Genomic DNA, 20,669 nt, shown 5'->3' on the forward strand with positions numbered 1-20,669 from the left:
AGTACCCCGGGGAGGGGAGCATACCCCCACCAACTCCACTCAGCCCTCACCCGCTTGGGCTCCACAGCCTTGGCCACGAAATGGTACTTGTGCATGGCGCGCACCCACTGGCAGATGGAGGTGCAAGCCTTGGACACCTTGGCAATGGCGGCTGGCTGGAACTCTTCATTATCGATGTACGGCTGGATGGCTTTGATTACCACGTCCCCAATGTTGTCCTGAGGTGGGAAGTCTGGGCCTCAAGAGGCTGCTTCTCAAAGGTGACAGGGGAAGGGCTCTGCTGGGAGGTGGGGCCTGCCGAGGGACACCCTGGCTTTTATGCCCTGTGCAGGCCTCAGTATAGATTCTTTCTCCTTAAGGAACAACACACCCTGGAAAGGCTAGCCAGAAAGGAATCTTTGGTCCCCAGGATTTTAGATCATATGATTAGGGAGGTCTTCCTTAGTATACTGCGGCAGTCTCAAGAGCCCATAACACACAAGACCCCACTTAGCTCATTTAAAGGCAAGGGCTACTTTCTGAAAGCAAGCCCATCAGCAGGTATTGGGATGAGTGAGTGGTTCTGAGACCCACCAGGCTCATGTTCAACCTCAGGAGCCAACGCCATCCCCTGGGGGTCTTGTCCCACCCAGGGAGAGTCCAGCCCTGTAATTCATAATAGGCCCAGGTATTTGCATTGTTCACGAGCACCCAGAGGTCAGAGCGTGGGCCCAGGGGAGCCTAAGCACCAGCCTTGAGCACTCCTGACTTGGGCGCTTCTCTCAGAGGGACTTGATTAGGCCTGTGGGGCCTCTAGTTTCCTGTCTGATGGAAGAGGAGAAGGAGGGATGGGATAGCCCATAAGGGGTCCAGATGCTGCTGAAATGGGTGTGGGATGTGCCGAGGGCCTGATACTGACACACAGTGGATGGTGGCCTGTGTGGGACAGGCAGCTACCTCCTAGCTAATTTCTGGGCTGCAGAGCTAAGGGGCTATGAGCTCCAGGCTACTTAACCATGGCACAGCCCCCGAAAGAGCACATGCCCAAGGATACTGATGGCCCCAGATGGACAGAGAAACTCAGAGACAGACAGGGAAGCTGGGGCCCAGGTGCTGAGGCTGAGGGAGAGAGGGAATGACTGGGCAGATGGTGAAGGTCTTGGCCAAGGCCTGGGGGTTGCTGGGAAGAAAGGGCATGAAAGAGAATCCCCAGGCTGTGGAGACTTGGAATGACCATGAGTGACTTCCTATGGGGCACAGGAGCCTGTCCAGGTCCCAATTTCCTCAATACCTTTCTGTGGGTGGGTCTGTCCCCCTCAGGCTGAGAACTCCTTGGGGCCGGGCTCTGGTTCCAGCCATCTGCGTGGCCCTCGGGCCCTTGTGTGGTGCTGGTGGTGGGGAGGTGGACAGAGAGAGATGGGACAGAGGCCACTGCACATGCAGATGCTGTGGTGGGGCAGGCTCCTCTCCAGCTTCACTGTCCTGCTGGGCAGGCCTTGTCCTCACTCGCTGGCTGGCCAGGGTGCCTGGCATGCTTACCTTGTCAAACTTGAAGAGGCTCTCGAGGAAGCGGCCTGGATCCTGCAGCAGCCCCTTGCCAGGCTCCCAGTAGTCATCCACCTTGGTGCCTGGCTTTTCTCCAGGCACCTTCTTGGGCTTGATGCCTTTCATGATGCACACAGCTTCTATGACCAGCTTCACGCCTGGGGGTGGCCGCTGCATGGCACGTACCTGCAGGCCCAGCCACCAAGTGGGGAAGACTCAGACCCAGTGGGCACCCCTGGGCAGGGACCCTGACAGAAAGGTTGGCCTTACCAACCAAGTCCCTACTACCACAGGACACGGGCAGATCCAGAGATCCACCGAGGTTGGCCTCAGCCCACAGTTCCTCCTGCTCCTCAACCCAGGTACCCATACTCCTACCTGGGCCCTGGGGGCTGGAACGAGGAGGGCGGGGCAGGCAGCTGGGTCCCAGGGGATGTGCAGAGGGAGGGCCTGAGGACAGAAGCATATGAGAGGGAATGCCAGGAGATGCCCTGCTGCCCACCTCAGTCACGTCGTTCTTGTTGAGGTTGCGCAGGCTGGCCAGTGCCGCGTCCAGGGCCGGCAACGCCTCGTCCAGGTCCTTCTGAGCATCATCGGCAATAGCTTGTGCCTTCTTGGCCTTCTCGTTGGCTTTGATCTCCTCTGTCTGCACTGAATTCCGGGTCTCCTCAGCGATGGCCGTATCCACCTGGGGATGGGAGACACAGGGCTGTTCTCCTCCCTTTTCTCTTCTCTGCATCTCAGTCTCCCCAGATGGAAGGAAATGAGCGTTGGGGTGCCCTGTTCTCCAAGGACCCTCCAGCTGTGATAGGCCAGAGAGGCCTGGGAATATCAGGAGCCCCTTCCACCTCCTGAGTGCTCACCACAGGCCTGGCGTGTGGCTGGGGGCCTTACAAGTTTGGATATCAGTGCCCCACAGGCAGGGCCCCCTAAGCCTGCAAGCACCTTCACACAAGACAGAGAAAGACCCTCCTCCTGCCTTTCTTCCAGCTTCTATCTGCTGGGAAATTTTGCAATGCACTGACTTTGCTGAGCAGGATACTTGACTATTCCTTCCAGAAAGCTGTCATAAGGAATATACAAACTGCAAGGTCTGCTGTGAGGATCGGGCCCTCCAACGCGGGGCCCTGTGCTGGGCAGACTCCGGGTTGTGGTTATTGGAATCGTTTGGATTCCTCTGCCTTGCTCCTCACTGACCCCCTGCCCAGTGCAGTGCCTAGCACAGAAGAGCTACCGGGCAAACATTCCATGACTAAATGGATGGCTACTGATTGAGGAAGCTGGGGCACAAGGAGGCCAGATGACTTGTGGGGGCCAGGCAGCTAGCAAGCCTGTGCCTGTGTGGGGGTGCTGAGCTGCCTCAGAGTCAGGCATCAGGGAGGGGCTCAGGAGCACCCCAACCTTGATCTGCTCCATGGTGAGCATGGTGTCCTTGGCAGCCTCCTCCAGCAGGGGGTGCATACTCTCCAGGTCCTCCTGCATCTTGGCTACGTCCTCAGAAGTGCGCAGCAGCTGGGGGTCGGGCCACAGAGAGGAAAACAGGTGTGGCAGGGGACAGAGAGAGCACAGGGCCTGCTGGGCTGCCCTCATTCATGAGAGAAAGGCTGTGGCCGGCAGCTTCAGTGGCCCTCAAGTTGCCCAGACAACCCCAGAGGAAGGGCATCAGTCCCCCAAGTATCTGTGGGGTGCCCTGCTCTGGCCTGGCCCTTGACTGGCAACTTTTGTGCTTTTGACGAGGGGGGAAGCCACCCACTTCAACAATGTGGGCTGCAGTTTGAAAGGCCGAGCGTGGTGTCACCCTGGAGTTAGGGCTGAGTGAGCGGGTAGCCTGCAGGCAGCTGGCCTTGTCCACAGGGACTCGCCTGGGCCCACCTTGTCGAGGCCGCTCTTCATGCGGTTCTTGGCAGTTTTCAGCTCCAGTTTCTTCTGCCCGATGAGGATGGAGAAAATATGAAGCAGCTCCAAGTAGCTCTTGGGGGTCACATAGTTGTGGCGGGTCAGCTCTGCCAGGTACTCGATGCACTTCTTGGACACTGACTGGTGGATGTACACACAGACCTGGATCTGGGGGAGTGAGACCATGGATGCCGGTCTGGTAGAGGCCCCAAGAAAGACAGGGACTGGGTGCCCACAGCCACTGCAGCCTGGGCCGACGAGGGGACCACAGCAGGAACCTCCGTGCCTCTCACACTCACTCTGTGAGCCTCACGACCTCCAGGTCGAGGTCACCTTTTGTGCAGATGAAAAACCCCAGGCCCAGGGAAGTCCAGAGGTTAGTTCAAATTCACATAGCTATCAAGGGCAGGGCTGGCTTTGAACTTGGACCTAGGTTTCTCCCAGCTCTTGGCCCAGTGGTCTTGTCACAGCCCCCATGACCTGCCTGTCTCTGACAGCCCTGAGGGGTTGCCCCCTCAGATACTGGATCTAGGGGGAGAGAGGGCCCACGGCCTCAGCACAGCTGGGTAGGGAAATGTTGGGACTGTCACTGTCTCAGGTTGAACCAGGCAAATCTACATCCCCATCTGTGGTCTCTGGAGTTCTATCAGGGGGTTCTTGGAAGAAAGCACCATGAAGCCCTCAGGAAATAAGGGAAACAGTACCCACGCAGCTGTGTTCCCAGCACTCTAATCATTGTGATGACCCGTGGCACTGCCCATTTACAGATGAGGAAACGGAGGCTTAGACAGGAAACACAGCCTGATCAAAAGCTTACCCTCTGTGGTGGGCCTGGGAATCTCACCCAGACCTTGGTGACCCTGAGCCCATGCCTCAAACTAAACAGTTCTCCCCAAGGGCCTGAGCTTCACCAAGACACCCACCAGTCCTTGGATTTCTTCCTGGGAGGATTCCAGTTCTGGGATCTCATTGATGAACATGGTGGCTACAGACTTCAGGGCCTCTGCCGGCCACTCGTTAAACCAGTCGATGGTACAGCAGTTGACCAGGGAAGGAAACTGCCTCAGACGAGCTCGGAAGACCTCTCCGATGGGGCTGGAAAGCCAGAAATCCAAATGAGGTCCAGAGACACTGACCAGTGCCCCCAGGAGCCCAGGACCCAGGGCCCTTGCACAGCCCTGTGGCATGGCAGCCAGGACACAGCAGCACAACAGCCTGGGCCCAACGACATGATGGCCAGGCCCAGGGCTGCGTCTCCTCATCTCAGGCTCCAGCACGAGGCGTCCAGTGTCCCCGGGGCCAACCCCTGTACACGCCCAGCTCCGCTGCCCTGGCGCAGCCTGGTGACAGCTGCCTGTACCTCATGCATAGCACCATGTGGATGTTATTGCGCACACGCCCAGTGTAAGCAGCCATGAGGTTGGCCTTGGTGGGCTGCAGGCCCTGCTCCTGGACATAGGGCCGCATGGTGCTGACGATCTGGTCCTGCTCGTCCATGGTATAGAGGTTGGGAATGTCACCAGAGTTTAGGACGTTGTTGATATCCTCCAGGAAGGATTCGTTCTTGATCTGGGGAGGATTGAAGGGTTGGGGAGCTAAGCCCCTGCAAGTTGGACTTCATGACCATAGTCTTGTTGGACCTTCACAACAGCTCCATTTGACAGACTGTACCACTAAGGCTCAGAGAAGCCCAGAGTCACACAAGTGACCTCATAAGAGACTAGCCTGTATTCATAGTCTAGGATTTGCCCCCGTACAGAAGCTGTGAAAACCACTGGGTTGTGGCAGGACCCTGGGTCCTCAGTGGGGGCTTTGGCATCTTCCTCTTCACCCCTCTCCATGCCTCAGTTTACTCACAAGAGGAAACCATGGCCACAGGCAGAGATAGGTCCTTGCCCATCTCATACAGCCCGGGCCTGGCTTGTGTTAGATGGCATCCTCCCTTTCCTGACTCACACAGTGGCTGCCTTGAAGGGAGTTCTGGGGTTAGGACAGGGCTGCGAGCAGAGGGGCCTTTGTCCAGGGTGGGGCACGTTCGGGGGCTTCAGCCTGGGCCCCTGGGCCCAACCCTGACCACCAGCCAGATGGAAGGCTGTTCTGTCTTGTGACCCTAGACAACCTCTCAGAGGTCTAGGGAGAAGCCTCATGTCACTCCAAGAGGGAACAGGGAAGCCATGGGTCCCCAGCACTTTGGGGACAAGCCCTGTGGTCCTTGAGGTGGGATGCCATTGGCCAGTGAGTGGGGTGCTATGCTACCAGGGCTTTCTTTACCCTTGGGGCATGAGTGATGATCTACGCCCCACCTTAGCTCTGAGAGGTTGGGTTTGGTCTCATGCCCATCTGTGGCCCCGCCTGGTCCTGGCGGTTTCTTCTGAGATCTGCCCTGACTGACAGTGAGCTGGGCATGAAGGACTGACCACCTTCTGGGATGCTATGCTCAGATGGGGTTGTGTCCAGCCCCCCGAGCCCTGCCCTCTGCTGTGGCAGTGGCACCTGGGTGTCTGAGAACAGGAAGGTGATGGGTAGGTTCTGAAGGCCCGCCTTGAGCAGGACCTTCTTGACATCCTCGCGCCACTCGGACATGCCGTAGTTCTTGGATAGTTCAATCTGGAAGCACTCGTACTCGGCCCTGGAGGCAGAAGTTTGGGTTGAAGCATGCTAGGGGCTTGGGGCCAGGCGCTGAAAGGTGGTGGGTGGCCACACCCTACCCCGACCACCTGGAGTTCTGCTCCCATCCTGAGCAGACTTGCAGACCCTTCAGGCCCTGAACCTGCTTTTTTGCCTCCAGACCTTTGCCTAAGCTGTTCCCTCGGTCCAAACGCCCTTTCCTTCCATCCTCCCAGCTCTGATTCTAAGAGCAGCCCTGGCCACCTCCCCTAGTAATCCCTCTGGGATGCCTGCTCTACACTTCCCTTCCCATAGCACCACAGGGCACTGCTGCTGCCTCTCCTTGCAGCCCAGGTCCTGCTACTAGTCTTTCCAGAAGCCTGTGGGCTGTGCGGGTCTGCTTCAGGGCTGCCTGAGGCCTCCACCACTGTACAAAAGCATGGGCTAAACCGACCAGCCAGCCCCAGCCACCCACTGCCCAGCACGCCTCGGAGGCCCTCACATGTGCGAGGCGAGCCGTGTGAGGGAGCTGCGGCCACTGCCACCCACGCCCAGCAGGAGTGCATTGCCCAGCGCCTGGCGCAGGGTGCGGCTGATGCGGCAGATGTGGCTCATGGCGTCCATGAAGAGGACCAGCTTCAGCTTGGCCGTGTTGATCTGGTTGTAGTCCTCTATGTACTCCTCGATCACCTGCATCATCTGCGCACCAAGGCGAGGATGGGGAAGGTGAGGCTTCTCTTACTGTAAGGTCTCCCCGCTTCCCCGCACCCACCTGCTTTCTTCTCTGTCCTGACTGAGAAGCACGGGTGCCTTGACCACCCTATGACCTGGCCAGCTGCATGTTTCCTCTGCAGGCTCGAGCCCAAGCTGAACATTTCCAGACACTGATAAACTTGCTTAGGTTGTTGCTCTAAACACTGAGGGATTGGCCTAGTGCGGTGGCTGACGCCTATAACCCCAGCACTGTGGGAAGCCAAAGCGGGAGGATCACTTGAGCACAGGAGTTCAAGACCAGCCTGGGCAACATGGCAAAACTCTGCCTCTACCAAAAAAAAAATATATATATATATATAAATTAACTGGGCATGTTGGTGCGTGCCTGTGGTCCCAGCTACTCGGGAGGCTGAGGTGGGACAACTGATAGAGCCCATGAGGTGGAGGCTGCAGTAAGCCAAGTTTGTGCCACTGCCCTCCAGCCTGGGTGATGGAGCAAGACTCAGTTACACACACACACACACAAACAAAAACAAAAACAAAAACAAAACCCACTGAGGGATCAAGCATATTGTTAAACACATAGAAGCTAGCCCCAGCCCACCCAAATTCCTTCAGTCCTCATGTGAACTCCATAACTCATATGACTCCCTCGTTGCAGACATACCATACGGAGCTAGAACATCTCTGCTCTCCCCGGTAAGTGAGTTCCCCTAATAAATGCTCTGGACTGATTACCCTGGAATTTAATGCTTCTTTCTTTGGAATCTCAACCAGTCCAATCTAGGGATGGCTTGGGGGCAGTCCCTTGTAGGAACTTGTTTTCTGCCACTTTTGGGGTGACTCCAGCCATGGGCTCAGCTGGTCAGAGCACCAGGTACTGGGGCCCTCCCTGACGGGGAGCTCCCCTGCCACAGCATACCCTGCTTCTCCTGTGCATGGTGGGGACGCTGGGCCTTAAGAAGCCAGGCCCCCCTGCATGAGGCCTGACCCAGGGACACATGGAGGCCTGAGAGGTGACTCAGAGCCCTGCCTGCTCCTTCTGGGGCTCACCAGGGTGTGCTGACCCTGGGACCCTGGCGGGAGCTCTGAGAATTAGGAAAGGGTGCGTATGGAGAGAAACTGTCAGGAGGCCTGCTTCAGCCATGCAGCTCTGGGACCACCAAATGAGGCCTCTTCCCTGCCTCCCTGGGGTCCTGACTGAGAACCATGGCCCCAGGCCCCCCAACCCAGCCCTCTGTGGAGGGATGATTGCCCCTATGTCTAGGGCCCATCTCAGCTGGACCACAGGCTGGTTCTCAGAGATAAGCGAAGAAAACGGTACCCAGAGAAAGCGAGGGCATGCCGGGAGTCTCCTGGAGCTGGCCTTCTTACCCCACATCCTGGCCCCCTGGTTACAGTGTGGTGGTCTGTGAGTGGTGACTGCAGGGGGCCTGGGGCCCAGGGAGGCAGATTGAAGAGGACCCCACCAGGGGTAGGGTGCCTGCCTGGACCCCTCACCTTACTCTCACTGGTGATGAGCTCGTAGGACTTGACATCGGAGCCTGGTGACATGAAGTCCCCGTAAAGAATGGGCTGGAAGGGGCACACCTTGTTGAAGGTCACCTCCCACTGCTCCATGCAGCGCTTGAGGAGCTGGTCGAACCAGCTGCGGTCCTCCTCATTCACCAGTCGGTCCCGGAACACGCGGCAGTTCTCATGATACCATAGTCGCAGCAGCTGCACTTGGTCCTGTGGTAGCCCCAGCATCGGTGCCTGTCCTTGGCCCCCGAGCCCTCACCTATCTCTCAAAGCACCAGGCGAGGGAGGGTGGACCCCAGTTCCTGGGGCCCTGACTGGAGCCTGGTTCTCCTACCACAGCCCAGGCACAGTGTGCAGGGGCTGCTGGCAAGTGCGACTGCTGGCTGGCTGAGGATGCGGCGGACTGCACAGTGCTGCCTGGGCCTCCTCATGCCTCAGCTCCGAGTTCAGCTGGCCAAGTGCCTCCTGGGTGTCTGGCTCTGCTAGCTTGTCACAAGCACCTCACTTCCACCATTTAGCCCCCTGTGGCTCCCCTAACCCCAAGCCTGCAAGGGATGCTTGATTCTCCTAACACCTTCCCAACACCCCACATCTAACCACCCACCAAGCCACACCAACATGACCCACAAATCTCCTCTGAGCCTGCCCCTCTCTCCATCTCTGCTGCTGCCTCTGTCCCAGCTTCCCTGCATCTCCCTGGGTGGCAGAACTGCCCTCCGGAAGCTCCCAGCCTTTTCTGTAGACTTTGTTGACTATAAACATGGCTATAAGGCCAGGGCCAGCTTCTGTTCTGCTCACCCCATCTCCTTAGCCTGGGCTACACACACACTAGCCGCTCAGTCCCATTCCAAAGTGCAGGTCTGTCCCCCGCCCACCCACACAGCTCCTCATTAGAACGAATTTAAGCTCCATACTGCCACCCCACTGTGTCCAGCGCCTGGCTCCATCCCTGCCAGTGCTCCTGACACCTGGCTCCCTGCTACATTTCCCCCTCCTTCCACCTGGGGGTTTTTGGTTCCCAGAGGGCACCCTGCTCACTGTCCCTCAAGTGTTCTCACATGCAGGGCCCACACCAGAAGCCCTCTTTCTCCCTCGTCTTGCCCTGGCTCTCTCATGTGATCCCTGTCTCAGCCACCATTCCAGGTGTGGGTTCAACCCACAAGACTGGGCTCAGCTGCACCAAGGCTAGGCTCTGGGGGGCCTGGCATCCCCATGTTCCAGGAAGCCCCACTCAGGGCTTCCTGTTTGGGCAGGAAGACCTGAGATTGGTAGGGCTGGGGAGGATGGGGAGAGCAGTGTGGGCATTGGGGAGGGTGCCTGCCCAGTTCTCACCTCGACCTTGGCTGGATCAGCCATGAGCATGCCTTGGAAGACCTTGGAGAGGTCCCTCAGGTTGAAGGTGTAGTGGGACTTGGCTGGAGTGGGCAGCAGCTGGGAGGTGATGGTGGCATACACCATGATGGTGGCTTCCACAAGGGGCTCCGTGAAGTGGGCAATGTGGGGGGCCCCGGCTGGAGGAATAGGAGAGTGGCCTGGGTCACATGCCAGGAGCTCCCTCTGCTGCCTCTGCAGGTCCTGACATCCTTGCCTTTGCTGTGCCCCCCACTAAGCCCCTTCCCCAGCCTTCAGGCTTGGATTCCGCGTACCCTTTGGCTCCGTCTCGGATGTCCCCAGTGTGGGGGAGGTGAAGAATCTCCTGCTCTGCACCCCCCTATATCTTTATGCCGACATGGCCTGTCAGAGCACTGGGACTCATCATGGAATTGGGGGCGCTTGTGGGGTCAGTGCTGGGCGGGGCCATTACTGCCTTGTCCTATGGGGGCTGTGCCCAGACCTGAACATTCCATCTCTGAGCCACATGTGGGGAGGGTCTCATGGTTCACATAGGCCTCAAGATGCCTAAGGGTGGGCGTGGGGAGGCCTGGAGCACACCCCTGACCTTGCCGGCTCACCACCCACTTCAGGGCTGCCCACTCCTCAACCTGCATTTTCACCACTCACACACCTATCAGCCTGTTCTTTGAAAACTGTCCAATTCTGTGCTGGGAACTCAAATTCTGTCAGTGGAAACTTGGTGAGAAGTAGAAAAAATGGAAAGAAAGGGCAGGAGAGGGGCTTATCTGTTGACACAGGCACTGGTCACAGAGTGACCCAAACAGACATACTCCTCACTCTCAAGCTGACATTCTTGTCGGGAGGCTGACAACGAGTGGATTAGCAAGTAACAAAGACAGCAAACAGGTGTCAAGGGCTATGGGCAGCCCCGCAGCAGGAGAGGGGCCTGGGGGATGGCCAGAGTTGAGCTTGGGGGCGATTTTACAGCAACGCTGGGGGAGGCCTCACTGAGGAAGGGGATGTCAAGCAAAGAAGTGAGATGCAAACTCGCACATAACTGGAGAAAAATTGTCCCAGGCAGAGGGGAAAGCAAGGGCAAAGGCCTAGAGGTGGGAGCAGGCCTGGCATGTTAAGGACCAGCAATGAAGGGGGGAGCAGGAGGCGGTGAGATCAGAGGATGAGGTGGGGCGAACTGAGGATGGCTTTCCCTACCATTGTCAGGACCCGGGCTCTTGCCTGGGTGCGATGGGTAAGAGAGGAGGAATGTGACCTGATGTAATGATTTCATGGGTCCCTGTGCCCTTAAGCAGAAGATAGACCTTAGGCAGGAGAAGGCAGCTGCCAGGAGACCATGGCAGGGCTGCAGCACTGGCCAGGTGGGCGAGGACAAGGTGGTGAGCAGTGGCCGATCGAGATGGATTCTTAAGGGAGAACCTATGGGAACTCCTGACAGGTGAGCTGTGGGGTGAGGGAAGGGGGCATGGAGGATGGTGCCAAGACTCCATCTTGTCTGGAGCACCTGGAAGGATGGAGCTGCCAAAGCCTGAGATGAGAAGACTGCGGGGACCAGGGCACTTGGGAGTTTGGCTCTAGACAGGTTCGGCCTGAGATACCCTGTGGATATCCCAGGGGAGATGTGGAGCCAGGTGTTCAGGGAAGAGGTCTGGGCTGAAGGATGCAGGCTTGGGAGTTGCCAGCACAAAGATGGATTTCCCCGTCAGAGGTGGGATGGGACTGCCTGAGGAGAGTGTGGTTGGAGGGAGAAGAGGGAAGAGAGTGGGGTTGGAGGGAGAAGAGGCTGGAGACCAAGCCCAGTCCATCTGAGAATGGGCAGCCAGAGATGGGGGAGGCCTGAGAGAAGCCTGCGGCAGGAAGGGGATGTCTGCCGGCCAGCACTACTGACCCCCGGGAAGGCGAGGACAAGGGCTGACCGCTGGTCTGGCCACAGAAGGCCACTAGTGACAACAGCACTCTCAGAGGGTGAGGCGGGCATTCACAGGAAAGTGGGAGGGGAGGGTGGGTGCAGGGGGAAGAGGCAATGCTTTGCAGGAGTTTTGCTATCAAGGTGAGCAGAGAGGTAGAGTGATGGGCTGGGGCAGGTGGGAAGGGGGCCCAGAGAGGCTGTTTTGCATTTGGTGGTTAAGATGGAGAATGGGGCTTGTTTGTGGAAGGCCACCCAATGGCGAAGGGAGCACTGGTGTTGGTGGGGAAGAGGGGAGCCGCATTCCCAGGCAGGCCCAGGAGGAGGCTGGGCTTTGCCATGGAGCAGCAGTCCGTTCCCAGCCACAGGAGGGAAGGCAGGGCGCAGGTAAGCAGGTGGGTGCAGACCCAAAAGGCAGCTGTCTCCTGACAGCCTATTTCAGCTGAAGGCAGGGGGAGGAGGCAGGCCTGGGCAAGGACAGGGACTGCAGTGGTCAGCTGCCTTGCCGCGACGACAGGCAGATTCATCACAATGTCTGCCCCGCAGACATCCCGGCTTTCCTGTGCACACCTGCTCCCTGGAGTTCTGATTCTTCACATAGGTTGGGAGTTTGTTGGACTCCCTTATTCATGCATTCATTTTGCATTTAATTTGCATCTATCATCAGCTGGACACTAACGTAGGCATGGAAGGGCTGGCTGACTCTAAGAATGGGTGAATGAGCCTGTGGGGCAGCCAGTGCCTGTGTCAACCTTTGCTCTGGCACCCAGTGGCCCAAGGTCCCCGCATGAACCTGAGGATGGTTCACCACGGCGCCTGGTCCCAGTCTCAACATATCCAAACAGAGCCCAGAGCTCCTCCTGGAACCAGTGCCCCCTTCCCACCCAGGCCCTCCTGGGCCTCCACCCAGGCCCACACTTACGCACAGGCTCCCGGTAGCTTTTCTCTCCAAGGAGTCCATCTAGAGGATGGAGGGAGAGACACGGGGCTCGGGGTTAGGTGGACATCCTGCTGCTCACCCTGGCCAGGTGAGATGGTAGGGGAAACAGCATCTCGGGGTAAGCTTTTCCCCAAACTCCATAAAGGCTCAGAGACACTCCATCCATCCTATCTTGTGGCTTCTCCTGATTTACAAAAGTAACATGCCTCCCCCAGAGTTTCTGGGCAAGTACTAATGTATACATATGTATGTATGTGAGTGAGTGCATATCTATGTTATCATACATCCAGCAATCACCATGTGCCAGGCTTCACGCTAGGTGCTCTACATGCACTATCATATTTAACCCTCACAACCTGGAATGGTAGGTACAGATGAAGAAACAGGCTCAGAGAGATTCATGAGCTGCCAAAGGTCACACAGCTGAGTGAGAGGTGAAGCCGGGGTTGCAGTCATGGTTTGACCACTCCACCCTTTCTGGTGGCCACCCAGCTGTCCTTGGTGTGGCCTCCCTGGCCTGGGCTTCTGCCTTTGTCCATGCTCACCCCCACCAATACTCACTCATCCAGTTGCCCAGGATGGTAGAGAAGATGCGTTTCTTGCTGACCTCGTCCATCTCAGCGAAAGACAGGTAGTTGAAGTGACGCATCAGCCGTGGGGTGATGGTGTTCCTGCCTCCACCTGGGGGGCCCATGGCACAGACGAAGTTGATGTCCACTAGGTTCTTGAAGGCGCCTGGAGTAGGGGCAGGAAGTCAGGAAGGGCCCTGGCCAGGGCTGCATTATGACCTTTGTGGCCCCTTCGCCATACAAAAATTCAAAATTATACTTTAGAACAGTATTGGAATAAAGACAAATACATCAATATTACACATGAAAATTTTTCTTTGCCCTAAAAATTCATCCTCCTCCCCTTTAATTTTTTTTACAAAGTTTAAAAGTACTTTTTTATTGCAGACATTTTCGTATACAACGTTAGTGAAATTGAGCCCCCCCCCCATGGTGAAGACATACTCCAATCTTATAAAAACATTCAAGTAACCCTGGACATTTTCATGTCACTCTCTTTTTTAGTACCTGGGGATTGGCTTTGGCTAGATTTTCTATTTTAACCCATGCTTCTTCCTGTTCTTTCATTTTTAGCTTTTTAGTTCTTCTGCTTTGAACTGTTGTGTACAGTCATCAAATAGCTTTTGGTTCATCTCCATGAACAGCTTCAGGGCGTTGTATATCAAGCCATGTATTATATTGTTGCAATGGGTCTTTGAGTTGCGGTACAAGGAAGGAAACATGATGGGCAGAATCTTTGCGGTGTTGTCACTGATTAAACTCATGATGTATTCATTATTCCAGTAATAGAGAGCTCGCTCTGCCACCTGGAAGTGTGGGCTGGAGACACATTTGGCCAACTGCTGGAAGAGGGGCTCCATAGTCTTCACAAATTCTGATGGTTCAACGACATCTAAAATCGCTTCTAATTCATTTAAGAACATTACTTCTTTTGGACTGTGAGCCTTTGGCCAGTATTTGAGAAGTGCCATCACAACAGGTTCCGTGAGGGTGTTGTCCTTTTCCAAAAACTGCACTACACAGTATGCCAGCTGGGGGTGGTAGACACTCAGAGATTTCACTTTGTGCAAAGGTAGTAACACCTTCAATAAGAAAATCTTGGCCGGGCGCGGTGGCTCAAGCCTGTAATCCCAGCACTTTGGGAGGCCGAGACGGGCGGATCACGAGGTCAGGAAATCGAGACCATCCTGGCTAATACGGTGAAACCCCGTCTCTACTAAAAAAATACAAAAAAAACTAGCCGGGTGCGGTGGCGGGTGCCTGTAGTCCCAGCTACTCGGGAGGCTGAGGCAGGAGAATGGCGGGAACCCGGGAGGCGGAGCTTGCACTCAGCCTGGGCGACAGAGCGAGACTCTGTCTCAAAAAAAAAAAAAAAAGAAAAAGAAAATCTTGTGTTGTTCGTTTAGTGGTAAGGCAGATCCATTAATTATACTTCCCAATATTTCCAGTAACTCTGCTATGCCATTATGATGCTCTGTTTCATAAATAAACCTTTAAAATATATTATCTGTTTTCTGATGTAAGCTCTCAAGCCTAGGAATTTCCCATAGATTCTGTGAAGGGTGGTTTTAAGAAAATCTCTCTCCCGAGGATCTTCACTGTCAAAGAGCTCTAAAAGCTGCAATACAAACTTCTGAGCAATGTATTTCTTTGCTATATTAGGTTGGAAATCTGGAGACTCTAAAAATCTTAAGAAAAATTCATAAACAAGTGTAGATGAGGCCAGGCTGCTTCTAACGTCGGTTCGTCTTCCTCTGGGTCAAATTCTGCTCCTGTAGGATTGGAGGAAGGTGGTAATGTTCGAAATGTGTTAACTGCAAACATATGGACTGCCGGGTAAACAGGCTCTGTGATCACATTCCGATTATGGGTGATATATTCTACCATCTCACTTCAAGCAGCTCGTTTTACTTCCTTCCACTTTAGGTCACTTAGCGGATCAGAAACAAAGTCAAAAGACGATGCAACACTGACGTAACTTCTGGATAAAAAGCTTCTCTTGATCAGCAGGAGGAACATCTTTTAAGGATGGTAGTTTTTGAAGTTCTCTATTATTGCTTGCACTAAACGTTGAAGAATTGTGCCATTTGTCTTTCTTCACTATGGGCTGAGAGACAGGTACTTTTATTTTAGCAGACACTGTAGACGGGACAGCAACAAGGGTGTTTTTCCTGACAGAAATTTGCTCTGATTCTACTATGTCTTGTCCTTCTTTTGAACTTTTTCCACTCTTCCCTGCTTTTGGTGATTCTTTCCTTCTTGTTTTTATTCCGCATGGCTGGAGCGGGCCGTCGCCGCCCCTGCCGCTGCCTGGGGACTGAGTCGTTCGCTTGCTCTCGCTTCACCTTTTTCAGACCCCCAGAGACTGTGGCAGCCATGGTGGCGGCGTCTCTCCACCCCTCTCCCGGCCGGCCCCCCTTTAATTTTAAGATAAATTACAACATTTTTGTGGGTGCCTTAAAGTACTGTAGGCCTTCAGTGCTGCGCCTCCTGTGCCCTTGCACAGCACTCCCAGCCCTTGCCCTGCGAGCCAGGCCAGCCACACTCACCGATGATCTTGCGGTCGTACCAGCCGCCGTGGTCCATCCACTGGCGCAACAGCTCGATGGGTGGCTGTGCGCCATAGGTCTCCGGGGCCGGCATGTTCAGGTCATCGATGAAGAAGATAAAGTTGCGCCCCAGAGGTGGTCCAAACACACCCTTCCGCCTGAGGGGAGAGGCTGTGTGAGCCCAGCACCCACAGGCCCCAGGTCCTCTGAGAATCCAGGGGCGACGGGGTGGCAGCTCTGCCTTTGGGAAGCCCTTGCTAAATTTCAGCCTCCTCCAAATTGCTAGATGTCTTGACCCACCCTCATCCTTGTTCTGAGTGTCCTGGGACAGCTGGGACAGGCTGACTTGAGTCTGAGCTCCCTCAAAGTGAGTCTCACCTCGCAGGCAGATGGACAACAGGCTTCTCACAGACAGACCCAGGGCCCTGTCCAAGGGCCCAGCCAGGGCGAGCACCCACCCGCTGACCAGCTTTGTAAGAATTTTTGATAGAGGGAAGGCTCTGGAGCAGTCTGTGAGGGAACCCTGGGCCCCTTGGGGGGCTGCCAGCTCCTCCTGGGAGGTTTCTGGCAAATCCAGGAGCATAATTTGGTGGAGAGGTGGGACAGCAGCTGGGTTGGCCAGACTGGGGGGATGCAGGGGTGAGGAAGGAGGGAGGGTTGCCTTGCCTCTTGTCCAGTTTGCTGTCAATGACGTCCTGGGTCTGGTTGGCTGAAGTGCGGGCTGAGAAGGTGAGGAAGTGGCTGACGTACTCCAGTGCCAGGTTCTTAAGGAGCTTGTCAGAGATGGTAAGTGTCTTCCCCGTGCCTGTCGGCCCAATGCACAGCACCTGGCAGAGCGGGGATGGTACAGAAGGAGCACGCAGTGGGCCTGCTGCACAGGAGGAGCTGCCCCTGCATCAGTGTGGGAGGCTGGTCAAACCCCAGTGTAGGCCTTGGGGACGGTGGAGGCAGGGCCTGGGGGTGCTCACGGGCTTCTTGTTGGTGAGCAGCATGTCCAGCAAATGGGACATCTGCACGGTGTCCATGGTGGGCACAATGATGTTGCAGTAGTTGGTGTCTGGTACCATGGTGAATGGAGCTGAGGAGTCCATCCACTTCACCCAGGCAACCTGGAATCATAGGTGGCTCGGCGGTGGGCCTGGAACCCCTTCCTGCCCCACTCCTGGCTGCAGCCCCATGGCCAAGTACAGAAGGGCCAGGAGCTGCACGGCTGGGCTTTGGCAAGAGGGTCCAGGTGCAGGGTTGCTTCCGGCAGAAATGGAAAGTCCTGTGCCCTGCTTTCTGCATGGGGAGGGTAACTCCCAGCACAAACAGCCAAGAATGGGGACTGAGCACAACTGCATAGGAGGGCTCTCCCTGCCCAGGTTGGGGGGCTCCCTAAGGACTGCCAGGCCCTGAGTCTCTGCAGAAAGGAGACGCTCCGAGAATTGAACAGCCCAGAATGCAAAGGTGTTTGCTGTTTAGTTTCAGGCTACCCAAGAAATGTGGGGGCCAGAACCATGGGCGCTGGTATCAGCTGGAAGCTGAGAGGCCACTGGGTCCAGGCTTCCCATCACCGTCCCTGCCTGCACAAATCCCTTCGCTCACAGCAGCCCTGACCCAGCTTGCAGACGTCCCCTGATGGGGGGATCACTACAGCCAGCCAAACCAATGCATCCCACTGGGCACAGTCCTAACTGTTAGACCCAAATGCGCCCTGGGAGCCCCCGGCAGGACCCTGCACAGTAATGGACAGGTCTCTGCAGACACCTTTCCACCTCTGTCCTCCTGGGCTGGGGTCTTGACCTTGGGATGAGGGTGGGCTCCTGGAGCCCTTGCTAGCTGATAGCAGCGATGAGGACACTAAAGCAGGCTTCAAGAGCTTGCCCCCCACCCCTGGGGACCCCAGTCTCGGGGAAAATGGGGCTTTTAAGTGGAACTGAGGTGGGCAGTCCCTGGGCTCCGCATCAATGTGGAAGAGGCAGTATGTATGGCTGGAAAGGGAGGTACTGGAACGTCTCCCCTCTCAGCCCAGCCCTAGATTCAAGTACAGTTCTGCCACATCTGGAAAACAAGCACAACAGTAACCACTCTACAGGACCATGAGGATTCATGGGATGATGTAAATAACCCCCACCCGAGACCTGGTGGCCGTCAATGTGACCGCTCCCTGTGTGGCCATAATTCATTGTGGGAACAGCAGCCACCCTCCCTGTGCAGTCTCTGGGGAGGGCCTGTGGCCACCTGCTTGTATTCCTCCTCTTCATCCTCATTGTCATTGGTGCCACTGATGCCCGCATCCTCCAGCCTGTAATCGAACACCAGCCCCTCTTCTGGGAAGAGCAGAGTCAGCTGCCAGGAACCAGGAGGAGAAGCAGACTGTGAGGCCCGGTAGGGCTGAGGCTCCTGGTCCCTGGGGGCTGCTGGCTCTCACCTGTTCGTTCTCCATCTTGAGCCTTAGCCAGTGGCTAAAGGTGGTGCGGCCACTGCTGTCCCCAGTGGCACCCACACTCCAGATCAGGGAGAAGATGAACCAGGGCTCAATCAACTCTGCGACACGACTCAGCTTTTCAGAGGGTATTTTCTTGAGGCCCTGGGGATGAAGGGAACAGTATCAGGCTGAGACAGGAACAGTATCAAGCGGCCTGAAGAAGTGGAGCAGGGGCATCTCTTGACCTCTGCCACACAGCTTTGTTTCTCTACAGCCAATTAGACAGGTGGTCTCGTGATCCATGTTGCACCAATCCAATTTTCTCTTTCAGACACCAGAGAGCAAGGAGAGCAGTGTGGGGAGAGGGACCAGTACCTCTCTAGGCAGAAAGGGCTTGAAGAAGCAGTCCAGCAGCTTGAGGAGGCTCATGGTCAGGTTGCAGTTGGTTGAGGCGATCACCTCCTTCACTGAGGACCGAACGAAGGAGATGGATTCCTGCAGGGAGCAGGCACCCGGTTCTCATGGCTGGCAGCCACAGTGCCCTGCTGTCCTGCCGGGTCAGGCATACCCATGGCCTCACTCACCTCCAGGAAGCTGACAAAGAGGGCCTTGAAATGCTCCTCGTAGGGCTTCAGCAAGGGGGGCAGCTTTTTCAGCCAGCACTCCATGAAAGGCATGAGCCCCAGGATGCTGGGCTCCAGGTACACCATGCCACAGCGGGAGACCGTAGCTGGTGAAGCCACCGCCAGGTCTTGTACCTCGAACATCATGGTCATTGCCTGGTGCCAAGACGAACCACATGAGTGGGCTGGCTGCCAGTCCCCAGGCCTGGAGAAAGGGCTGCAGGGCTGCAGGGAGGGGCTGCACATCCTGTAAGTGGGCGATGTGGGCAGGCTGTGGGGCAGGGGCAGTGCTGGGTGGGATGCAGGAACCGCTGGGTCCTCAGCTGATAACGTGGCTCTCCCTGGAGCCCTGAGGAGGACCCCAAGCCAGGAGATTCCTGGAGTTCGCTGAGCAGACTGGGGTGAGGGCATTTTGAGGTCCCTGGAGGCCTGGGGACATCTGATGGGAACTGTGTATTTTGCTCCAGAGCCCTCCCCCAACCCGTGCACAGATACAGGTCCACATTGACTGCCAGCTATTTGCTTTTAGAAGGATTCAGGAGCTGAACTCAGTGTAGACCTGTGAGTTGCTCTTGTGCCCAGGCCATATCCTTCTTTCTCTGACAACTGCCCCTCACACACCAGGCAGGTCCCCATGGTGGTCTGTGTCAGGCATCTCCCAGACCCTGGCACACTGCCAGGACCAGATGCACACCTGAATCCACCTGACCCTACTGAGGCAACATGACTGAAAGTGGGCCTGGGAGGCAAGAGGCAGCATCAACCGGGGAGCAGTGGGACAGGCATCCTGGTGGGCTCAGAACACAACAGAAAGAGGGTCTGTGTAAAGGGTGCTCGGAACAACTGTGGGACACCCTGAGGTGTGGGAGCTCAGGCCAGGGAGGGGCACTAGGAGCTGAGCCTAAGCTCCTGCTAGCAGGAGGGCTCTTGCTGAGTCACGGTGACAGCCTGAGATGCACCCATGGCCTTGAAAGGGGTGAGGGGGCAGAGTTTGGCCAGCATGGTGTAGCCTCCAGGCCCACCCAGCCTTGGAGGAGAGTGGGCAGGTGGACAGGTGGGTGCACCTCCGTGAGCTTGATGATCTCCCCAGAGCTGAGGCACAGCTTCTTGTTGTCATCTAGCACCGTGTTCATGTTCTCAATCCAGACGGCGTCCACTGGCCCATCGAACATGTACCACTTCTTGTTGGTGTCGGAGGCGATGGCCCCGGTCCGGATGAGCGAGGAAAAAATCCCATCTGTCCTGCAGCACCAGGGAGGAGAGGGCTGGAGACATCAGGGAGGCTGTGCTTCGAGCACAGCTGGCTCCCAGGGAAGCCTGGCCCCCGGGGGGGCGGGCTCTGCTTTACATTTTCCTTCAATCTCTTTGTCCTTTTAAAAATTATAATAGGAAAAGTGGGAATTTTTGGTGTCACATGGTATAATGAAAACATATGCTTATGTCCCCGCCCTGCTGAAGCCCCATCAAAGGTGGAATCCCAACAGGAAAAAGGGACAGGGGAGGAGGCAACAGCAGAGATGGAGGCAGCGCAGCTCTGGAAGACAATAGACAGGGATGGAGGAGGGTAAATGACAGAGCAGAGAAAGCAGTGTGGTGAGAAGTGGCCAGGTCCTGCTTCAGAACCCAGGGGGCTCAGACCTCAGAGGCAGCACACACCAGGGAAGGGGCTGGTAGGGCTGACAAAGATGCTGTGCTTGGTCCAGCCTTAGGCTCTGGAACCTTCTCCTAGGTGTCCATATATGCACATCCTTGTAAAATCCAGTTTCAGCAAAGAACCCTGCTAAGTCAGTTTAGCCAGAACCCTTGATATCTGATCACTCTTGAGGCTCCTTACCTACACCACCCCCAGGTGATGTCTGGTTACCCTGAGGCCTGCCTTCAGTTGGAATCCTGTTAGGTTGGTTCAGCCAGAATCCCCCTCACCACTGATGTTTCCTCTGGATTTTCCACCCACTGATGCTCACCCTGCCCCTTGACTATAGATTCCCACTGACCCATGCTGTATTCAGAGCTCAGTCTCTCCCCTTAACTACAAGGCCCCAGTGCAGTGGTCCCTGTGC

The 20,669-nt window shown here is 56.1% G+C and overlaps 1 protein-coding gene and 1 pseudogene across 1 annotated transcript in view; both read right to left on the reverse strand.

The window, feature by feature from the left end:
- DNAH1 (dynein axonemal heavy chain 1) overlaps positions 1-20,669 on the reverse strand; it is an 82,849-nt gene that overhangs the window by 12,361 nt on the left and 49,819 nt on the right. The window contains exons 36-56 of the mRNA XM_010365019.2: positions 19,674-19,851; positions 18,571-18,765; positions 18,362-18,481; positions 17,990-18,148; positions 17,800-17,907; positions 16,545-16,685; positions 16,243-16,403; positions 15,577-15,734; positions 13,020-13,193; positions 12,441-12,479; positions 9,595-9,773; positions 8,242-8,472; positions 6,530-6,726; positions 5,914-6,049; positions 4,781-4,989; positions 4,344-4,515; positions 3,397-3,588; positions 2,926-3,036; positions 2,027-2,212; positions 1,519-1,710; positions 51-218 (exon numbers count right to left, since the gene is read on the reverse strand). Coding sequence (XP_010363321.2) covers positions 51-218; positions 1,519-1,710; positions 2,027-2,212; positions 2,926-3,036; positions 3,397-3,588; positions 4,344-4,515; positions 4,781-4,989; positions 5,914-6,049; positions 6,530-6,726; positions 8,242-8,472; positions 9,595-9,773; positions 12,441-12,479; positions 13,020-13,193; positions 15,577-15,734; positions 16,243-16,403; positions 16,545-16,685; positions 17,800-17,907; positions 17,990-18,148; positions 18,362-18,481; positions 18,571-18,765; positions 19,674-19,851 — 3,406 coding nt within the window. The remainder of the gene's footprint in view (positions 1-50; positions 219-1,518; positions 1,711-2,026; positions 2,213-2,925; positions 3,037-3,396; positions 3,589-4,343; positions 4,516-4,780; positions 4,990-5,913; positions 6,050-6,529; positions 6,727-8,241; positions 8,473-9,594; positions 9,774-12,440; positions 12,480-13,019; positions 13,194-15,576; positions 15,735-16,242; positions 16,404-16,544; positions 16,686-17,799; positions 17,908-17,989; positions 18,149-18,361; positions 18,482-18,570; positions 18,766-19,673; positions 19,852-20,669) is intronic.
- On the reverse strand, positions 13,511-15,303 carry LOC104663728 (annotated as a pseudogene).

The sequence above is a fragment of the Rhinopithecus roxellana genome, chromosome 1 (genome assembly GCF_007565055.1).
Source record: "Rhinopithecus roxellana isolate Shanxi Qingling chromosome 1, ASM756505v1, whole genome shotgun sequence".
NCBI lineage: Eukaryota > Metazoa > Chordata > Mammalia > Primates > Cercopithecidae > Rhinopithecus > Rhinopithecus roxellana.